Source organism: Strigops habroptila, chromosome 1 (genome assembly GCF_004027225.2).
Source record: "Strigops habroptila isolate Jane chromosome 1, bStrHab1.2.pri, whole genome shotgun sequence".
Taxonomy (NCBI): domain Eukaryota; kingdom Metazoa; phylum Chordata; class Aves; order Psittaciformes; family Psittacidae; genus Strigops; species Strigops habroptila.
The window spans coordinates 30,866,082-30,887,110 of NC_044277.2; the positions used below are offsets into that span (position 1 = coordinate 30,866,082).

The 21,029-nt window shown below is 38.2% G+C and overlaps 1 protein-coding gene across 3 annotated transcripts in view; it reads right to left on the minus strand.

The window, feature by feature from the left end:
- Nucleotides 1–21,029, minus strand: part of ZFHX4 (zinc finger homeobox 4) — a 152,696-nt gene that overhangs the window by 22,497 nt on the left and 109,170 nt on the right. For 2 of the 3 annotated variants that reach the window (XM_030496112.1, XM_030496120.1), the window contains exon 5: nt 3,413–3,529. In XM_030496112.1, coding sequence (XP_030351972.1) covers nt 3,413–3,529 — 117 coding nt within the window. The remainder of the gene's footprint in view (nt 1–3,412; nt 3,530–21,029) is intronic. The other variant, XM_030496131.1, reaches the window with a different exon arrangement.

Genomic DNA, 21,029 nt, shown 5'->3' on the forward strand with positions numbered 1-21,029 from the left:
AAAAAAAGGGGGAGGGTTGATTCTTACTTCTGGCATGGGGACACCACTTGCCTCAGCACGTCGTGAGGACCAAGCCCCCCAAGCCAGAGTATACATGCCAAGAACAAAGGAGATCGGCTCCTTACGCAATGGTCCAGCTAGTACAACTCAGTGCCTCATCTTGCTATATCAACTTTCTGCTTTCTGTGTTGAATTCACTGTTTTAAGGAGCTTCCTGTGGTGAGGCTGAACAAAGTTATGGTCTTATAGGAAGGGAGTTGAAGGAGGAGGGAGAGAGCAGAGAAAATATTATGGTCCCGAGCATGCTGTATGGCATTGTTTTCACATCTAGATGTTCCACTGGCATGCTATTCTGACTAGACAGTTATAGGAAAAGACTAAATCCAGTTTTAAATGTGCACTTTTTATACTTGAGACACATTATTTGTAGTTTTTTTTCCTAATTGTGAAACACAACTGTAATTCATTTTATAATATAAAATACACAGCTTTATTTTAGATGAAAAATGTACTTTCAATACATTTATCTCAAAAACTAAGTTTAGTTATAAATAAGTGCCATGAAATAGGCTAGTCAATGATTGCCTGTCAGTTACAGAATTATCTAACTTCTGTAAGAAAGATTGCTAATATAAAAATGATATAATTCACTGCAATTCAGATGTCATCACCTTCATAACATTTGTTTGTGTGACTAGCAAGAAGGAGAAAATTATTAATAAAATACATATACTAGTAAAAAAAAAAAAATCCTGGCAAAGACATAATCAAAATGCTGTTTTCTCATTTATGAATCTATGGTTTTTATAAAGATTGCATAATTTAAGACTTCTGACACATCAGATGATGTTATTCATCTCAAAATAATTCTAAAATTATAATTATTGGTAGAGTATTCTTTCTAATTAGAGTAAAATGAAAGGATAATTTTCATTGCAATAATGAAGGTTAATTTCCATCCTTCCTCATGTTTACTACCTTATTAAAAAGTGCTCCCCTTAGCCATGGCAGAGACATATTACATTTTCAATGCAAATGTATTAATCTGGATAAATTCCATATTAATTCTTGCACTGCATAGAGCTGTAATTTGGATTATAATGAATCTAAAGTGGCACTAGATTTAAATGACAATATAAATGAGGCATTAGTAGGCTTTTCTATTCTGAATAAATATTCAACAAATATAACTTGCATATTGCCAAGTCTCATTTTGAAAGCTCTACTCCTTGAGATAAGGTAAGCAATACAGCACAACAGCTTACACAAACACACTGTTACTAAATACGTATTAATCTTTTCTTGTCTAATGGATTCTATGCTAAAGAGGGGTCACACCACTTTCCTGTCTAACTTGTTAGTATTGTGATTAATTTATTGGTTTTCCTGAGATTTCTTTGGCAAGACTTGCAACAGTCAATTCATGAGAAAGCCCAAATTAACATTCAATTATACATAAGCAGTTATGCAGTCATTAGAAATACTTGTCAGCTGAGTGAAAATTAAGATGATGGTCTGAATGTTACATATGCAGAATTAATTTAGATTAGGAAAATAAAAGTTTCTAAAAGATTTAGGATTTTACAGCACAAACTATTTTCTGCAAAGCACAAAGGCAATCATGTATTTCAACCCTTGTTTTTATATGAATCTTACTGCAAAGTTATTTGTGTAATTGCTGACACGGGAATGCAGAACAATTATGCTGGGTTTTTGTAGTGCACCCAGTAGGCATCTGGATATAGGTTTGTCCTAATTAAACTTGGCCCTTATGAGTGGCTAATCCTGATGGAATTTTGAGAATTCCCCTTCAGTATTTTTTTTCTAGAGTCCATCTTTTTTTTTTGCTGAAGCTTTAATACTGTGTTCTTTCTTGAACAACTATAAATGGACCTGCCTAAGAAAAAGAGAGGGCTGATAAACTCCCCAAAGCAATTCACATTGTCCCCTAGACAGAGTATGGTAGGATATGTAGGCTGCTGATGGCTGTCACCCCTCTCCTGGTGAGTGCCCAGGACAGTCCCTGGTGAGACTGCTCAGGAAGACCTATGCCTGTCTGGAAGCATGGCTTTACTGCATTCCAGTTCTTCCCAAATCAGAAAGCCAGCCAAGGGGGATATATATTTTAAACCACAACACAGTTTCTTGCTCAACATCATCCTTGTCATCATCAGCCTTTCCTCAGTCTCTTGATCTTAAAAAATAAAGCAACTGAAGAGCAGCTGCAGTTGTAAACTCTGATGGGTACTGACCTTAGCATGTCAACAAGCAAACTTAAAGAAAGCTTTAATCTTTAAGTCAGTCTTCTGAATTGATTCCGCATAGAAAGGGTCATCTATATATTTTTTGCTTTTAATAAATCCAAAAATGTTTCATATGTAAAGAGCAAATTACAGGATGATAGAATTTGGATGTGAAGAAACTCACACATAAAATGATATTTTCTCTACAACTATATGTCTTCACAGCGAATACAACCTCCTTTGTATGCTGCTGTCATTAGCATACAGGAAAAGATATATGACTACTGAAACTAATAGTTTTCAACCTGTTTCAGCACTTCTTCTGCTTCAGTGAATCCAACACAATGTAACTAGGTATAGTGTGCGGCAAAGTAGCCAACGTAATGTTCATTGTGACCATAGATTTCCATCTCATACATAAAAAGCGTGGATGAAGTCACATATTTGCCAGATCAAACACAGAAAAAGCCTTGGGTATCTACACCAGATGCTGGCTCTGGGTTTATTTGTGCACAAGTAAATGTCACGACATAGGGGTTTTGTTTTCAAAGACAGTAGCTTTCATTACTGGGCTTTGTCTATTCCAGGAGATCAAAATTACCCAAACCATAATCCGTTTTCAATGATATTTCCTCTTTCTTAGGCTGAATCATCTGTAAACTTTTTCACTGGATTTTATGTATTTTTTTCAAAATGCCTCAAATAAATGCCCAGGAAGAGGCCAGATTCCAGGGAGTAACTGATCAGAGAGCAAAAGCAAAAAATAATAATAACAAAAAGCCCCACATTCTTTGGGTTAAAAGGGGGGCAAAACCTGATTGAACAAAAAATTCAAGTGGTACCTAATCCTATGCTTATGAAAAATTAATATGCCATCAGAGGAATCACAAGTACAGCTAAGATTAATGAAAGGCGCTTAAAAAATTACAAGCACACAAACTGATTTGATTAAAAAATAATCTCACTGGTCGTCCTGTAATATTCTTCAACTTATCCGCATCTACCCTGTCAGATGGTTATGATTAAAAATAGGTCAATGGGAGGCTACTGATAGAAATCACATGCAAAATGCACATGCAATGAATAATAGTGGGATTGCCCAGACAGTTTGAAATGAAAGAGCATTTCATAAGTTAAAAAAGGGGGAAAACAAAATTCTAGCATCTTACCAGAGTCTTTACTAGATTTTTTGCCTTCACTATTGTCTCTCTCACTTGAGTCTTTATCATCAGCCACAGTCATTGATGTACTTTTAGCAGACCCTTCTGTATCTTCACCTTGTTCTTCTGTGGATGAGCACAGAGAATATCTTAGAAAATAATCTCATTGAACACTTAATAGCAGTTTGAAAATACGTCCTCTAATAAGAACAGCACTAACAGAGGGTGGCAAACAGGGGGAAGGAGGGGTGGGGGAAAGAAAAGGGAACAAACAGCACTTTAAAGAGGTTGGACGTTAATTACAAATAAATTGAAACATTTCAAAAATCTACTCAGAAATTCTGACTATGTCTTTATCAGAGTACCTGTTTTCCACCAGTGTGACAGATTTAAAGCCTGTCATTTCATATTCTTTGGCTAGAAATGATTTGTGTTAAAATACACGCACAAGTATGCACACACACACACCGCGCAGGCTGGAACAAAAGCAAGCACATGTAAAAATGCACCTTGGAGCCAAAAAAGAAAAAAAAAAAAGAAAAAAGGGGGAATTCAAATATAAATCCTATTAGTGCAGCAGTATCCCGCTAATTGCAGTAAGTAAGTATTAGGTATTAGGTACTGTATTAAATATAAACCTCTGGCTTTGTGGGAGAAGTCTCGAATTTTGTCTCCAGGGGGAGCCATTCAGGATAAATGATGCAACTTGGTATATGGCTTCTGAGGAAGCAGCATTACCCACACCTCACTTACGTGTTCACACCAGCTAGATTACATGGAAATCTTCACAGTAACTCAAGCCCATTTAATTATTCGGTAAATCTTAGCTATGCTGCTATTGGTGGATTAATCTGTTTATGCAGTTAGCTTCTATGCTGGGGCTGTGTAGCACTAATCTGTGAAAGGCCCACTGTTCCTTTTCATCCTGTGATCATTTGTCTCTCACTGTGCTGATGTCACATTTTAATGAATTTTTAGCAATCTGAGTAATGCCAGATAACCAGACTTGCAACTCCCTACAGCACAGCATGCTGTTTTCATTGCTGCACACACATTCGCACAAAAAATAAAAATCATATTTCTCAGTTCAGGTAGGAATTATATAAATTAGAAGGTGAAGGTAAAATGGGATTCAAAGCACCAGGCCGCTCGATTTCATAAAATCTTTAATGACCATATAAATTAACCCTGGAAAGGCAAAAGGTCACAGACACACATTTGCATACACTCTTCTATTCACTTTTGATAAGCAGAGCTTTCATGCAGGGAACATGATACAATTAACCCTTCAGGAACCATACAAAATGCAGCTACCGACATTTTAAGTGTCAAGCATTAACTGAAAATTACACACTGCATAAAATTTTCATTGTAAATGCTATAGTGATTGAAAGGGGAAATAGTGGCCCTCTTCGCACCCCATGTTTTATTAATAATGTTCTGACAGACGAATGAAATATCCTCTGTCATATGTAGCAGCTGAGCACAAAAAAATTGCTGCTTAGTGCCTTACTTGCCAGCCATGCACTGAAACTGTATGCCTAGGCAAACAACCCTCAGATCAATGTGGCAAACATATCTGATTCTCAACTCTGCGAAACCTTTTGTAAATTGGGAGAGAAAAAAACAGCTGCAATTTTGGAAACCAAACCAAAAAAAAAAAAAAAGTAAAGAAAAAAAATCTTAACCACAGATCAATATTATTTGCATTGACATCGAAATACAATAGGTTAGGACTAAGCTATTGTCCACTTTTTAGAACAATACAGGCAGAAAGATGGTCCCCTCTTTTAAAAATAACTGTGTATATAAAAAAAAATTTCCATCAGAATGGACAACCCCCCACCCCCATGCTGTTTTCACACTCTCCCCCCTGCAGTCCCCTGCCCCCTCCCGTGATGATAGCTAATCAAACATGGTAGGCATCCCTGTCACAGCTGGAAGCAGGGGTGTGTTTGTCAGGGTGGCGGGGGAGCACAGTTCGGGATGCTGCGAGCCTGTGATCATGCCTGGCTCGGGCTGTGTTAATGCCGAGCGCACACACATGAGGCTCGTATCCAGTGTCAGGCCCTGTGGCCTCACAGAGCTGATGGCAATCCCTTTTCGACTCATCCTTGGGAACGGATGCATTGCTTCTTTTGCTAGATTTACTGGCCCAATCCCCCTGGGCTGGAAAATGAAGTGTCAAAGTGCTACTGAGTGTCCTTATCTTGAGGGGACATAAAATTGTAAGGGCTATTGTGGCACACATTAATAAAACATTGTGTGTGTGTCAGGCAAAGAGAAAGAAAATTATGAAGGTACTAAAAGAAAAGCTACAGTATCATCTGGGTCTCATCAGACAATTTTTGCAGGGTGCTCTCCTGTTTTTCTGGTATGTGTTTTAAGTGTGAGAGAAATTCCCAGACATGTTCTCCTATACATCATCGTGGTGTCTGACCTCAGCCTGACCCTGGCAACAGTTTGAGAAATCTGAATGTGAACAAAGAGTCTGTGTCAGCAGCAGGGAGAAATTGCGGGATAGACTTTCCCCATCAACTTAATCGCAAACAGCAGTTCTGAGGCCATAACTTTACAGGGCTCCACCAAGCCACAAACACACAACCTTTAGAGGTGAAACTGCCCCCTGCTCCCCACCCCCCTTCTGTGATTTTTCTCAGTCTTGTGGTGCTCTCTTTGATGTAGCAAGGCAATTAGCTCTAATGTTCAAGTACTGCAGACCTGTTTTATGGTTTGGAAGGTGAGAGCTGTTTATTACAGGTAGGATCCTGGGGGCCATAAAGGCCTTGCAAATTTTTAATCATGCAAAAAACTAATCAAAATGTAACTTATACACACCATAAAAATTAATATCATTATTATGCATGGTATAAATTGCTAGCCTTGGCTTTCAATGGCACTCACTTTTAGAAAATACATTTGGCATTCATTTCAGAAATATGTATGGCATTCACTTTATAAATAAATTTCATAGAAATGATAATACGACTTCTATTTTCCTTCAAAATTACAGAGGGACTAAGATTCACACTGTCATGACATTTATCAAAAGGACAAGATGGAAACACAACAACTCTAACTTAAAAGTAGTTAGCAAATTACAAGCAAAAATCCTTAAGACAGTTCGTTAGAACAGATATTGAGCATATGTAACAGTGTGCTACCAAAGACACTACATACCTATGCCAAGATGCTACAAACATCTCTTTTTAGTAACATTTTGTTATTACTTCATGTGCTAACCAACAAGGATACTATTCAGTTATAAAAATTTGGTGGCCCCTGCTTAGAGACATAAAATTATGTATCAAGACAATACTGTATGATGGTGCTACAGATTCCAGAGCAAGTCTTAATGCTCTGTTTTAAATTTGCAAGAGTCCCACCTTTATACATTTACAAATGTCAGCTTTGAAAATGAATAGAACACCAGATTCAAATATACTTTAATGGCTTTAATAACATGTACTGTTGCAATATGATATTTTATTCACACCTGGTTTTGTTTTGTCCAAATGTTGAAACTTTCTTTTGATGCTGGATGTCTTGAATTTAGCCATTACCAACCTTTTTCCTCACAACTGACTTACAATTAAACACAGTCTGCACTACAGCTGTAAAACCAAGGAAACTGGAAAAGTTAAGCTTCAGAGGCAATGTTAATCAGCTAATATTGTATATTATATATTCTACATCATATGCTTTAATATGTTAATCTCAGGCCCCAGTTCTATAGCGATTTGGTGCAGGGAGACCCTTATGATCTTCTTCAGCCCAATGAAGTCAACATGTGTGATGATTTCAATTGCAAAATCCAAGCCTCAGCCAAAGTTGAATAGCAGATATCAGCAACAATATTAGATGAATAGTCATACATAGATTAGAAAAACCTGTCTTACTGAGCTACAAATATAGGAATAAATGCATCCACCTTAGCCAAGGGAAGGTATAGAGAAACAATAGTATTTTTTTAGCTAAAATACTGAACAGTGAAAATAAGACATGGTCGAGTTGAAAAGCTGAAACAGTCTTCTCTCCTTTAGCTTAAATGCATTGTAATAATCACAGAGGCATATGAATAACCTTTCCCTGCATTTTATATGAGAAGTTTCCCTACTGATATGTAACATTGGGAATCTGTCTTCAAGCCTATTTAAGAAACATATTATATTCAAGGGTTGATTTTGTTTGGGTTTTTTAGTGTTTTTTGGTGGTGGTTTTTTTGGTTTTTGTTTTTTTGGGGTTGGTTTTTTTTGACTGATAAATCAACAGCCCATAGTTCCTGTTTCGGTTCTGTATTTTGCTGTTGGTGGTATCCCTTTTGCCCTCTCCAAATTGCAAGTAATTTCCTAAATAAGGATGATCTACTGGTTGCGGATGAGTAATTGTGGTTATGAGAGAGAAAGCAAGTTTAAGCAAGCGTTTGTGGCTGAGGGCCGGATGGATGGAGAAAGAATAGATCAATCAATCAACAAAAGGAGTAAGTAAATAAATATGAAATGAGAGATTTAAAAAATAATTGGGGTTTTCTATTCAGTATGTTCAATAAATATAGCTGAATCAAAGGTACCCATAAGTATTCTGTACAGATGTGTTTCAGGTTCAACTGGTAGTGAATGGCTTATTGAGATTAACTGTAGGGATGAAAAAGTAACCACTAGCAAAGGATAATGGAAGGGTAGACTGGACGGATGAGCAGTGAACAGATAATGTAGGGAAAGGAGGAACAACTAATAAAAGAAAACAAAGAAAAACCCACTGAATATGCAAGAGAAGAAAAAATGAACTAAAAGCAGGTCTCGTGGATTTACTTCTGGGTTATCCTAGTTGCACTACTTAGTTGATAAATTCTTCCTGACTTCTGGATTGCCAGTTATTCACCCAGATATTCCTGAAAGTATTTGTTCTATAATCTGGCTGCTCTTGCAGACCATGAGCGAGGATCAGGATGCCTCACTCAGGACCTTGACTGCATTCTTTAGTGGTCATATTTCATCTTCAAATAGGATTTCTAATTTCTTCTTCAGGGACTCAAGGGGAATAACGGCACCAACCTGTTAATAACTGTTTCTAATCACTGTGTTATATTTAAGAATATAGCTGTTAGAAGGCTGAAGTTCCCACAAACAAGCCTATAATTAAGTGATGATGGTCATATTGACCAGAAAGTGCTAACCAGCAGTTAGTACCAAATTGTACCATTTTGTTTTGTGGTGCATCATTTTAATTTTTATAGCAATCTAATGCTTACTTTTTTCAAGTTGAAACACATCACTGTTGCAGAGAAGGCTGACTGCAAAGCTGGCTGAACAACATGCGCCATGGTGGCTCCTTCCCAAGGAGCATCACAAATTACACCCCCTTTATCCATCCACTCCACCCAGCAGCCAGTATCCCCCACTTGCCAAGCTCAGCCTCACCCCTTGCTGCTGGAGAGATGCAGCTCTCATCCATCCTACTTCTTTTTGCTTCTTAGCTTCTGAAGGTAGAAAAGATTCATTATCATCAGCCAACCTGCCTAGCACTTTATTATTTCCTAATCTAGTTTTTTTTACTTTTTACTTTCTCTGGGGTTTTTTTGTTTTGTTTTTTTTTTTTAAACTGCGGTCTACTTCCAGCTGCCGGAGAAAGAAAAAAGAATGTTGTTCCCAAAAGTTTAGAGGGAATGGGGTGTCCTTTCCAGTCTGGCTGCTGAGCAAGCTCTCCCTCTCTCTCACTGCTGGCTGTGTTTGCCTGTTTTCGAGCCTGAGTACATCAGGAGAAGCAGCACATTTTACTCTAATAATGGTGTGAAATGTGGAGGAAAAAATGTTGGTAAGCTTATGCTGAGCCATATTGATTTATCAGAAAATAGGAAAATCTCTGGTTTGTGTTTTTGTTGTTTTATTTCTACATTAATATTTTATCAAATATTTTTCAAGAGGCAAAAGAAGCATACGCTGACAAAACCATTAACAGAGAATGTCAGCTATTCAGAATGAAACTCAGCAATGTTTTCCAGATGTGATTGGAGATGTACAGTTAATCATTTATTATGCAAAAAGGAATACTTTTCTTACTTGGCCATCTCTAGAAAGGCATTGAAGCATGAATCTGTATTGAGAATAGTCTAACTTTTCCAAATGATCGGTAATTTCTTCTGTCTGCCATTATGTTTTATAGAAAATGCTGTTTCTCCCATCAACATAAGGCTTAAAGAGCACTAGCATTGTCTGACTTGAAGACTAATACATTTCCATCAAGGTTATTTAGAAAATAAAATTAAACCTCATTGTTAATTCTTATTCAGCATGCTGGATACACCCTGCCTAATTTCAGGCACTTCTCTAAGCTTCCTCTCTATAGAGGGAGAGGTGTCTTCAGGGTACAACTCAGACTTTACTTAGGCTGAATTGTCCGTTCCTCCCTGACTACAGAGGGATTTTAGAGTGAAGTTTAGCATTTGGAGTGGAGACTTTTCACCTTAGCACTGCAGCTAAATGCTGGAAGTTAGGTGGATGAACCTAAGAGCCTGACCCAAATCTCAGAAAGCCAATGAGAGTCTCCTCATGACCTTTACAAGTTTACTGGGTATTCATTTCTAGCCTGTGGAGAAAAAAGAAAAATACTGGATCTTCATAGTATCATTCACCATTTTTTATGCTTCTTATTCAGCCTTGGTTTACTTTTCTGTATTGCTTTTCAACCTGTGAGTTCAGTATCCCTTCATATACAAACACTTCTACTGTCCCTGATTTCTTGCATTTTCCTACCTCCTACTGAGCTTTCAGGCAAGTGGTGAGACTGGCTCTCCCATTCACAGTTTCCAGAATAATCTTTCAGAATGTATTTACAAAGAAATCCACAATGTTAATTAACAACTCATTTAAAATGTAATTTAAATGACATATTTTATTAGTAACTCAGTTTTTAGGTTTCTCTTTGAAATACACTGTAAAATCCTTCTCATTTTCCTTCCAGACTTTCTGAATTATTCACCTCTTTTTGGCTCACTAGCAGTATACCCCTGAAATTATCTGTAAAGTATTCTGTTAGTGCATATATTTCTCCTTTGTCTTTTGAGAATACTAGAGTAAAAGAATTTATTTTCTTTGCCATGTCCTGATCATTTTGGATTGACTCTTTATCCTCTGGTGGTCTAGCAGACCTAATGACTCTTTTGTAGCCTTTCTATTTCTGAGATACTTTAACAATTCCTGTTCAGCTTTTCTAGGCACCTTCACGTATTTGCTCCTCTTAGCCAACCATTATGTTCAGTTTTATTAACATCACTTCGGTGTTATTTCCGCTTTTGAGGATACTTTTTTCTGACCTGAATAAATTCTTGTACTATGTCTTGTCATGTAGCTAACTACAGCCCTCCAGATTTAAATATTCTTCTTTCTTGATGTTAAGTGTCACAAGCAGAAGTAGGTGATCTATTTACAGTGGGGGAAAAAAATATCCCTGAACATAAATACTTTCTGAATTTAAAAAAACCCAAAAAACAAACCCACCAACTCACACGTTTATACAATTACTTGTTGGGGAGGGGGGGTTGGTTGGTTTGGTTTTTTTCCGCAATTTCATGACAAATATTCTATGGGATTTATAGCTGTTCATGGATGTTTTACAAACTTATTTGCTGCAAATATCACTTAAATTTTTAGAGTTCAAAAGTTTGGCTCCTTTATCATATGCATACACGAATTGGTCTTTGCTTTTTTGGAACAACACAGGTGCTTTTAGCTTCCCATCCAACCCAGATCATACTGTTTCAATGATGTGTAAGAATCTTCACCAAGACTTCCATCACAAATTCCTCTGAAAATCTCATGTAAAAACTTGGTTTCCTGGCTCAGCTGTACTATACAAAATACAGTATACTGACACATGGTCAAACTCTTTATTGAGACAGTAGGAAAGGATAAAAGTCTGCTTATCAAACCTAGCAAAAGTAGTAAAAATTAATAGCATTTTCTCAACTCCTCGATGTCTCCCCTTCTGTTCCTGTCCTCCCTTGTCTCCTCCAGTCCCAAACTGGAAAATTCGTATAACAAACTTTTGTCATTACTCAAGTATTATGCAGTTCTGTGGAATGTTCCTGACTTGTGTTATAGTATTTTAGTGTGTTTGGGATTCATAGCCATAACACGACACATCTCTGTCCTGTTCCTCCACAATAGTCTACAGGATCCTTTCAATTTCAGTGCTGTGCTTCAATACCTAAAGCTAGTCTTTTCTTGCTGCATTGTTTGAGATCAGGAATTACACTATCCTGTTGATTACTCTAAGGCTTGAAACTCAAGTCCACTGCCAAGTTTGTTGGAGATTCTTGCATGGCATACTCTGGAGATGAGCAATGTCAATTGGTTCTTAACATAATAATGGGTGACTCATAAATACTGGAGGAGAGTAGGCTGCATATACAGATTTTCTGAATTCAAAAATGCCAGTTATATCTAGGGGTTCTCCCAGGGCCAAGTAAAGCATTTCAGATCACCCAGCCTTGCTGTAAAGCTTTATGTATCATGGCAACAGAATGGCATGGGTGGCTTTATTCGTACCCCTTTATCTTTTTACTAAACTAGTGTGGCATCCTCCATCTTTCATTTCCTCTTTCCTTCAGTTAAGTTTTTAATTCCCACTGTTCAGTATACTGCACTACTTTTTACCTTTCCTACATGTTTGTCTCATTTGAATGTTCTTTCTCCCATGCATAGTTTAAGTAAGTAACACACCCTCACAAATTAATTTTCATTGTCAGCAATATATTTCTATCATCTCAGTGGAACCAAAGAACATCCTTTGCCTATAGACTCCTTGCTCAGAACCTCCTAATGAGCACAAATCTGCTGTGCCAATTTAGCTAAGACTCTGAAATGCCTTGTGAGGTGGCTCTGTTGATAGCCCTGAAAATATTTCAGAGAAAGCTTCTGAACAAAACCTGAACTTAAAATTTGTTCTTAATGACTTTAGACAAGTTAGCAGGGCCACCCATGAGAAAGCTTAATATGGACTTCCCACCACACAAATGCCTTTTCATTTGCTTATAGCCAGTAAACTTTAAGTGCTTGGGCTGAAATTGGCTGTGCTGATTGGACATCATTCCTGCAGGTGGGATATCACATGGTGGGTTTTTTGTTTGGGTTTTGTTTTGGTTTGGTTTTTTTAGTTTAAGCCAAAATTATTCAGCTACTTATAAAAATAGGATTAGGACAAATAGGGGGTTTTTTATGTATGTATGTGTTTTGGAAATCTTTACTGTTCCAGTGATTTTAAACCTGAACCCAAAATTTAGCAGACAGGATGATATCTGGCATGTGCCAAATCACTTTAAATTGCCCAAATTCAGCCAAGCAATATAACCTTGAAAAATTCTACTTACCCACACTCAGAAAAGCTGCTTGTATTGCAGAGCTGAAATTCTCCTAGGAATCCATAATCACTGAACACACACTTCCCACAGTGCTGAGAGCTCACCTAAGTGCATATTCAGTCACATCCCACTGAGCCTCTACAAACCTCTTCACCCAGTTCCTATGTGTACTAAACAATGTACATGCCATCCTCATAGAGGAACTGCAACTTAAATAGGTCTTCTGAAATACAAATTCTCCTGGCAGCTCCCCCATACAACCAGACTGCAACTATGTTCTTACTACAGTGAAACCAAACTTTCCCTCCTTATCACTATTCTTTTGCTGCTGCCTGTCACTGTGCCGTGCACTGAGAACTGATCGCTGCAGGAGAGCAGGAGCAGCATGTTCTGGTAGGCTTGCAGGAGCAAAACAAGTATGGAAAGGAGATTATGGGGGTTAAGGAAAGAACTGAGGAGAGGTAAGCAGAATGTGGTCTGAAAAAAAGAATGTGAAAGACCAACAGATGGGGAAGGGAGAAGAAACTGAGGTGGCAATTGGGACCAAATGAAAAATAGGTAAAGGCAGGAGACTAGGACTAGAATCAGCAGTGTACCAAACTGGACTTCAGGAGACAGAGCTGGCTGAGACCAAAAGTGTAAACCACTGCAATCTACTAAGCAACTGAGGCAAAGACATTGAGACATGCTGAGAGGCTTGTGCAGGAATATTAAAGCTGGTAGTCAGCAGGGGTGGAAGTATGCATGAATGGAGAGGGAAGAGAGCTGCGGGCTGCCTAGAAATCTAGAAAGGACATCTGAAGTATGAGCAGCAGAAGTGGATAAGAAAAATAGACATCACTGGTGGGGTGGGAAAAGTCATGTATAAAAGGAGTGGGAGGACAGATGTGAAGAGAAAAATACAGTGATTACTAGGCAAAGAGATTGGAAATTAATATAAGTAAAACATGGTGTCCTCCACTGTCCAAAATTAAATCCCTGATTTTTTTGCCTCTTAATTCTTCTTCTGGCTTACTGCACTACCCTTCACCAGTGCTTGTCTACAGACAAGACAAAAAACTTCTGCTACTCTCAGGTGGCTCATTAGCTCTAGTAAAAGGGATTTGCGTGGCAAATCCAAACCCACTGATGTTTCATATGACTTCCAGTAGAGTACTACATGGTAATTTTTGAGTCTTCAAAAAATAACCATAGGATTGTAGATGAACAGCCCCCCCCCAAAACAAACAAACAAACAAACAAAAACCCCAAACATGTTTTGGAACCATTAATAGTATCACAGAAGTAAAATACTTTAATATCTTAAACAATACATCAAGACACTTTGTGACACAATCTTCAATTCCCTGATCAAGCTCTACCTTATGGGAAAGCCTCTTTCTTGTCTTATTCGCTGCACAAAACTATTGATACTTATTTAATGAAAAGCTATTCAAGATTTTGTTTCTTTCTCACTATTTAATATGAGGCCACACTTTATTTACTACATCTCTTCAACCCTTTCTGAAAGCCAAATTATTAATTTCATTATTGACTTTTTATTGCTGTACAAACATTAATGAATTTATCTTCATTTTGTCCAAAGAGATGAGTAGGTAATTCTACAATTTCAGAAAGGGGAGGTATACAGAAGTGAAGTTAAAAAAGCCTACTAACTTGGAGAATCCAGTTTGATACAGATGGGACCCAATTTTTTCCAAGTACATAGCAGTATATAGCACTTAATATGCTCAAAGCACACCACTGATTGCTTTCATTTGCAGCTCTGTGTGTTCAGCACTTAACACTATAGTACAGCCTCAAATCAAGCACTCAGAAAACGAAGGCCATACAGTCAGTGAACTCCTATGAAAAGTCTGGGTGAGGTGACCAAGTCTTGGAAAGCAAATGCAGGGACTGTGAGAACGAAGACCTTAGTCCCACTGTAGGAGAGGATCAGGTTCAAGACCATCTTAAGAACCTGAACGTGCACAAGTCCATGGGACCTGATGAAATCCATCCACGGGTCCTGAAGGAGCTGGCGAATGAAGTTGCTAAGCCACTGTCCATCATATTTGAAAAATCCTGGCAGTCAGGTGAAGTTCCCGATGACTGGAAGAAGGGTAATATAACCCCCATTTTCAAGAAGGGGAAGGTGGAAGACCCGGGGAACTACAGACCAGTCAGTCTCACCTCTGTGCCTGGCAAAATCTTGGAACAGTTTCTCCTGGAAAACATGCTAAGGCACATGAAAAACAACGAGGTGGTTGGTGACAGCCAACATGGCTTCACTAAGGGGAAATCCTGCCTGACCAATTTGGTGGCCTTCTATGATGGAGCCACGGAACTGATGGACAGCGGCAGAGCAGTTGATGTCATCTACCTGGACTTGTGCAAAGCATTCGACACTGTCCCACATGACATCCTTGTCTCTAAATTGGAGAGACATCAATTTGATAGATGGACCACTCGGTGGATAAAAAACTGGCTCGATGGCCGCACGCAAAGAGTTGTGGTAAATGGCTCGATGTCCAGTTGGAAACCTGTAACGAGTGGTGTCCCTCAGGGATCGGTGTTGGGACCGGTCCTGTTCAACATCTTTGCTGGTGACATGGACAGTGGGATTGAGTGCGCCCTCAGCAAGTTTGCCGACGACACCAAGCTGTGTGGTTCAGTTGATACGCTGGAGGGAAGGGATGCCATCCAGAGGGACCTTGACATGCTTGTGAGGTGGGCCGATGCCAACCTTATGAAGTTTAACCAAGCCAAGTGCAAAGTCCTACACCTGGGTCGGGGCAACCCCAGGCACTGCTACAGGCTGGGCAGAGAAGAGATTCAGAGCACCCCTGCAGAAAAGGACTTGGGGGTGTTGGTTGACGAGAAGCTTAACATGAGCTGGCAGTGTGCGCTTGCAGCCCAGAAAGCCAACCGCATCCTGGGCTGCATCAAAAGAAGCGTGACCAGCAGGTCGAAGGAGGTGATCCTGCCCCTCTACTCTGCTCTTGTGAGACCCCACTTGGAGTACTGCGTACAGTTCTGGTGTCCTCAACATAAAAAGGACATGGAGCTGTTGGAGTGAGTCCAGAGGAGGGCCACGAGGATGATAAGAGGGCTGGAGCACCTCCCATATGAAGACAGGCTGAGAGAGTTGGGGCTGTTCAGCCTGGAGAAGAGAAGGCTGCGTGGTGACCTCATAGCAGCCTTCCAGTATCTGAAGGGGGTCTACAAGGATGCTGGGGAGGGACTCTTCCTTAGGGACTGTAGTGGTAGGGCAAGGGGTAATGGGTTCAAACTTAAACAGAGGAAGTTTAGATTAGATATAAGGAAGAAGTTCTTTACAGTGAGGGTGGTGAAGCACTGGAATGGGTTGCCCAGGGAGGTTGTGGATGCTCCATCCCTGGCGGTGTTCAAGGCCAGGTTGGACAGACCCTTGAGCCACGTGGTTTAGGGCAAGGTGTCCCTGCCCATGGCAGGGGGGTTGGAACTAGATGATCTTAAGGTCCTTTCCAACCCTTACGATTCTATGATTCTATAATTCTATGACCTGCTTTGGATAAAAAAATGGGTTCTCTCCAACAGAGATGGATATGGAAACAAGTTCTTCAGTTGTCTTAAACGTACCCCATTATTTCTCTTTCTGGCATCCCCAGCCTTCTTCACAGAAATTCAGAAATTTCTGAAATTCTCAGCAAGCACAGCGAGGCTTTAAAGACAGTTTCTGCCATCCCTGCACAGCACTGATTCATCCATAACCCCATGCAGCACCAGTCTGTAAACTCAGGAAGGCAAGGGGGAAGTGCTACGTGACCATGTAATTACAAACCATACCTCCATGCATACACACATGTTGTTGAATTAAGGCAATACAGTGTATATTAGTCCTTGATTGTGAAAATGGCTTTTCAGAGAGGCAGAAGCAGACCAGCTCTACTATATCAATATATTAACATCCCCTTTTTCTTGTGCAGGCATATAAGATTAGTAAGCAGTATATACTTACAGATGTTGTTATCTAAATATTACCTGTAACATATAAAGTCATTAAATGCAAAAGGGTAGACTTTAAGGCAATGCACAAAGATATTCCTACACAAATCAGGCTAAACTTCATGGAGGTGGTGCAAATAAAACCTCACATAGAAATGTAACACTTTACTGATTCACTTTACCATATTAGACCCATACTTAGATAATTTAGGAGTAGGATTTAGGAATTTAAGAATAGTGCAGTAACTAGCAACTATCATTGTGAGTGTAGAGTGTCTTCTTTTTATTCTATGTATAGGCATATATCTGTGCCTGTATTTGATAAAATTTAATAATTTTATGGGAGTTTACAAACAGTGCTTTCAGACATGCACTACTCAATGCACACATGTTGTAATTACAAAAAATACTTCAGCTTCTCTTATGATAGAAAGAGACAAGTAAAGATGAGACAATTACAGTTGGGCAGATGTGCTATGTTTGTGAAAATTATTGTTTTCTTTTTGAAACAAGATGTTTTGGTCACTTCAGCATAAATTAGCTCCACAGTTATCACTATGCTAAAGAATGAAGGAAAAAAATATAAAAAAAGGACTTTGTAAAGTATTGACATGGATTGGCTTTGCTTGAGTGAGGGTACTCACAGAAGTTCAGAATTTCAGAGCCCATAGTACAGAAAAATGGTCTTAAGTGAACACACAATGTTTGATTTCCAGAAGTGCTGAGTTTTATCTCAACACTCATCGAATGAAAGTAGAGCAGTTTCAAGATTCTACATAGTCTCAGAAAAATTAGCAAAACTCCGTACATAAGGCACAGAGGATTTTTACCAAGGCAAAATAGATGGTCAACACCTGGCCTTTAAGCAGATTTTATAGTCCTCATAAAACATATACTCCCCATACACACTAACCTACAAATACATTGAGAAAGTTCCACTCATTTCAAATTGCATTCACAAAACCATGTGTGCCGGGCTTTGAGGTCTGGGGATTATAATAGCCACTCATTTATAGCAGTATTTCACTTGAAAAGTGGAACATGATGTGAAATAAGCAGCAAATAACTTCCAAAATCAGAGAAAACTCCCCTATGAATTTGCTTATTATAAGAACAAGATTAATTTAGGCACCTTCATAAAAAAATAAAATAAATTCTGCTGCTTACTGTATAGTTAATCCATACATCTTTAAAGACTTCTATTTTTAGTGTCATACAGCATTTGAGCATACAATGTTGAGTTCGTTTTAAGATATGGGCAGAAGATCTTGGTTTATTTAATTTTTTAAAAATCTTCTAAGAATCTTTTTTTCTTTTTTTTTTAAATAAATTCTGTTAAATTACCTAAGTATTTTTTATGCACAGTACTAGTTGGCTAACTTTATTTTCCTGATCTGTCCAGTCAGTCAGATTTGCTTAGGTGGGGACACATGAAGTACTGCACAAGCATTTTAGATAAATGTGAGGATGCAAGATGAAGCAATTAGTGCAGGCACCATGCTTTTCTTCCTAAAGACCCCTTTTTTGATATATTGTCTCAAAACCAAAGAAGCTTGGTACCCCAAAGAAACTTGGGCAGAGATCCTCTTTCTTTCCTGTGTCTACAACATATTTATCTGCTTGCCACTCATAAAACCTTTTAAAACGTATTCCATGGTTAAGAACGAGTGCTTCAGTTCAACTCACTGCAGAAACTAGATTCAAGATTTTGTTTGCCCACTGTGTTTGTAACAGACTCTGTCCCACAAGCACAGGTTGGGGAACCAAGAAGTGTGTCATGGGCTTTCTCCTCAGAATTACAACAAATTCATCTTCACAACAGAAGATGAAATAGGGCATTATCCATTTAATATGAATACTATTTGAGCAGGAATTAGTCATCAGCCTGTCATTTTTATTCATCCAGATGCTTTGTGAAAGCTCATACATCCGGTTAGCCCAGCACACTTGGCATACTCAATACCAACATCAGCAGAGATAAACATACTGGTTATACTCTCAAAATGATGAGAAAATAGGAAGAGAATCTTCATCCAAGGTTTTTCTAAGTTAGTTTCTATTTTGGACTGTATGTGACAATAAGGTGACTTTCCTCACTGATTGCATCATGTGCAGCATACATTTCGTCAGACTAACAAATGCCATGCTTATGCTGACAGCTAAGAGGAACCATATGTACATTTCTATATCTCTAGAGGATGTCAGCCTGGCAGGATAACTAAGGTTAAATTGCTTGCATGGCTTATGCCACTTCCAAGATCTATGCATACAGATACGGAATGCTGCTTTTGAATACCACCTCACAAAGCTGATAAAAAGTTGAACTTCATTTTGTTCATATATATACCTATACAGAGAAAGAAGAATTAATTGACAAATTGACTTCAACAGAAACTGGGAACACAAGGAATCAGAAGTATAAAACTTTTTACCTGGTCCTAACTAGGGAAGTTAGATGCTTCAACACAAAAAAAAAGAACTAAACTGAACACTTGAACACATCAGTCATGGGATTAAATAAAACCATTTTGCATCTCTGGGATAAGAATATTCAGGTATCAGTTTAAAAAAAAGTAGTTTTTATCTTCATTTAACTAAGACTTTTAAAGTCAATTTTTGAAACAGAAAGAAAATACTATTCCAACAGTGTTTTGTGAGCTATTACAAGCCCATACCTGCTGCTTTTCCAAATAAAACAAAACCAGGACTGGTCTGAAGGCACATTTAGGGGCCTGGAATATATTTGAGCTTTCTGAAAAATCAGCTACCATACCTTCAAGTGAAACAAGCTGAAAATGAAATCTGATTCAACTAGGTCTTCTTCTTTGCAAGTTAGTCATCGAAAATCATATAAGAAATGTCACTTGAGACTACTATAAACTCAGCAAAACTAAGTTTGAACTCAACCCCTAGTTTTTAATAGAAAAAAAAAAATCAAGGGTGAAAGTAAAATTGCTAAATACTTCAAAGACAGCACACAGGTTCAGCTGTTTTCAATGAATTGCTTTCAGATGCAGTTGCTGACTGAACTCTAACGAAGATTTATTTCATATATTCCTGCATTCAAAACAGAAAAGTTTTCACAGAAAACTGTTTTCAGTCCTACTTCTGTCATTCATTCACTCATGGCCAAATAATGGCCCTCTACTGGAAGTCAAGCCCTGCTGCTTAGCCTCTAACCATCAAAGTCAAAGAGGGTGCTTCTGTGAGCTAAGTTATAGATGTTCGTTACTGCTGGCAACATGGAAGACATGTCTTGTTGCAGAAATGTATGAAGAGTGGTCAGCTTTTGGAACTTTTATTGAAAGTCTCATGATGGGTGCAATTTCAGTTTACAGAATTATGCAAGTATGTGAACTTTCACTTGATAACAAAGCACAATAAGATACTGTCATAATTGTGGGGAAAACAAGACAAAGAAGAGGAAGAAACAATCCAAAAAACAATATCACCATTCCTAAAGGTTTAAGCAAAAAAGAAAGCCTAAAACTCAAACACAAATGTGTTATAATCAACTTGCAATTATACAGGGTACTACAGAAGTGAGGTTACCTAAATTAAGCAAAACCATGTGTAAACTATACTAAAAGAACACATTTAGTATTCTTTTGAAGAAACTCACTTACTTTCACTTGTAAATAGCTACCTATGGAATGAAGCAACAGCATTAAATCGCAGTGAGCAGAGCAGGCCTGGTAGAGCAATATTTATTTTGTGTCATGTATTCTGCAGCTATGGGCAGCAGCCAGTGGTGTAGGCAGCAGATGGGTTCCAGTCAAGCCACAACCCAGGTAATCTATTCACAGATAATTCAAATTCGACTGCTTTACAATCTCAGGAATTTTAATGCAGTCTCATGACTGTTGAATTATGAAGTTGAAAATATTACAAACTGTCAAAAAATACAAGCCATTCTCCAAAAACCTTTCCCCAATTAAATTCCCTTGGCTATAACTTAGAAAAACTGTAACCCTTGTAAAAAACTTTTTACTGAATGTCTCCACCTATGTTTTTTCCCTCCAGCTACTAGCCTATGAAAAAATTAGTTGAGAAATGAAAAAGTTGTGAAATTTGGTAATTGGGTTAATAACAATAATAAAAAGAAACCCTTGAAAAATTGAGGACACAAAATCTTATTGGAAAGATGTTTTCTTCCTCAGATGAATTATAGATCAACTCTGTGGAAAACACTGTTTGATAATTATTCTAGAGTTCCTATGATTAAGAAAACAGTACACATCCTGTTCCATTTTAAAGTGTCCCCACCCTTGTTTAAGCAGAAATGCAGTTACAATAATTTTA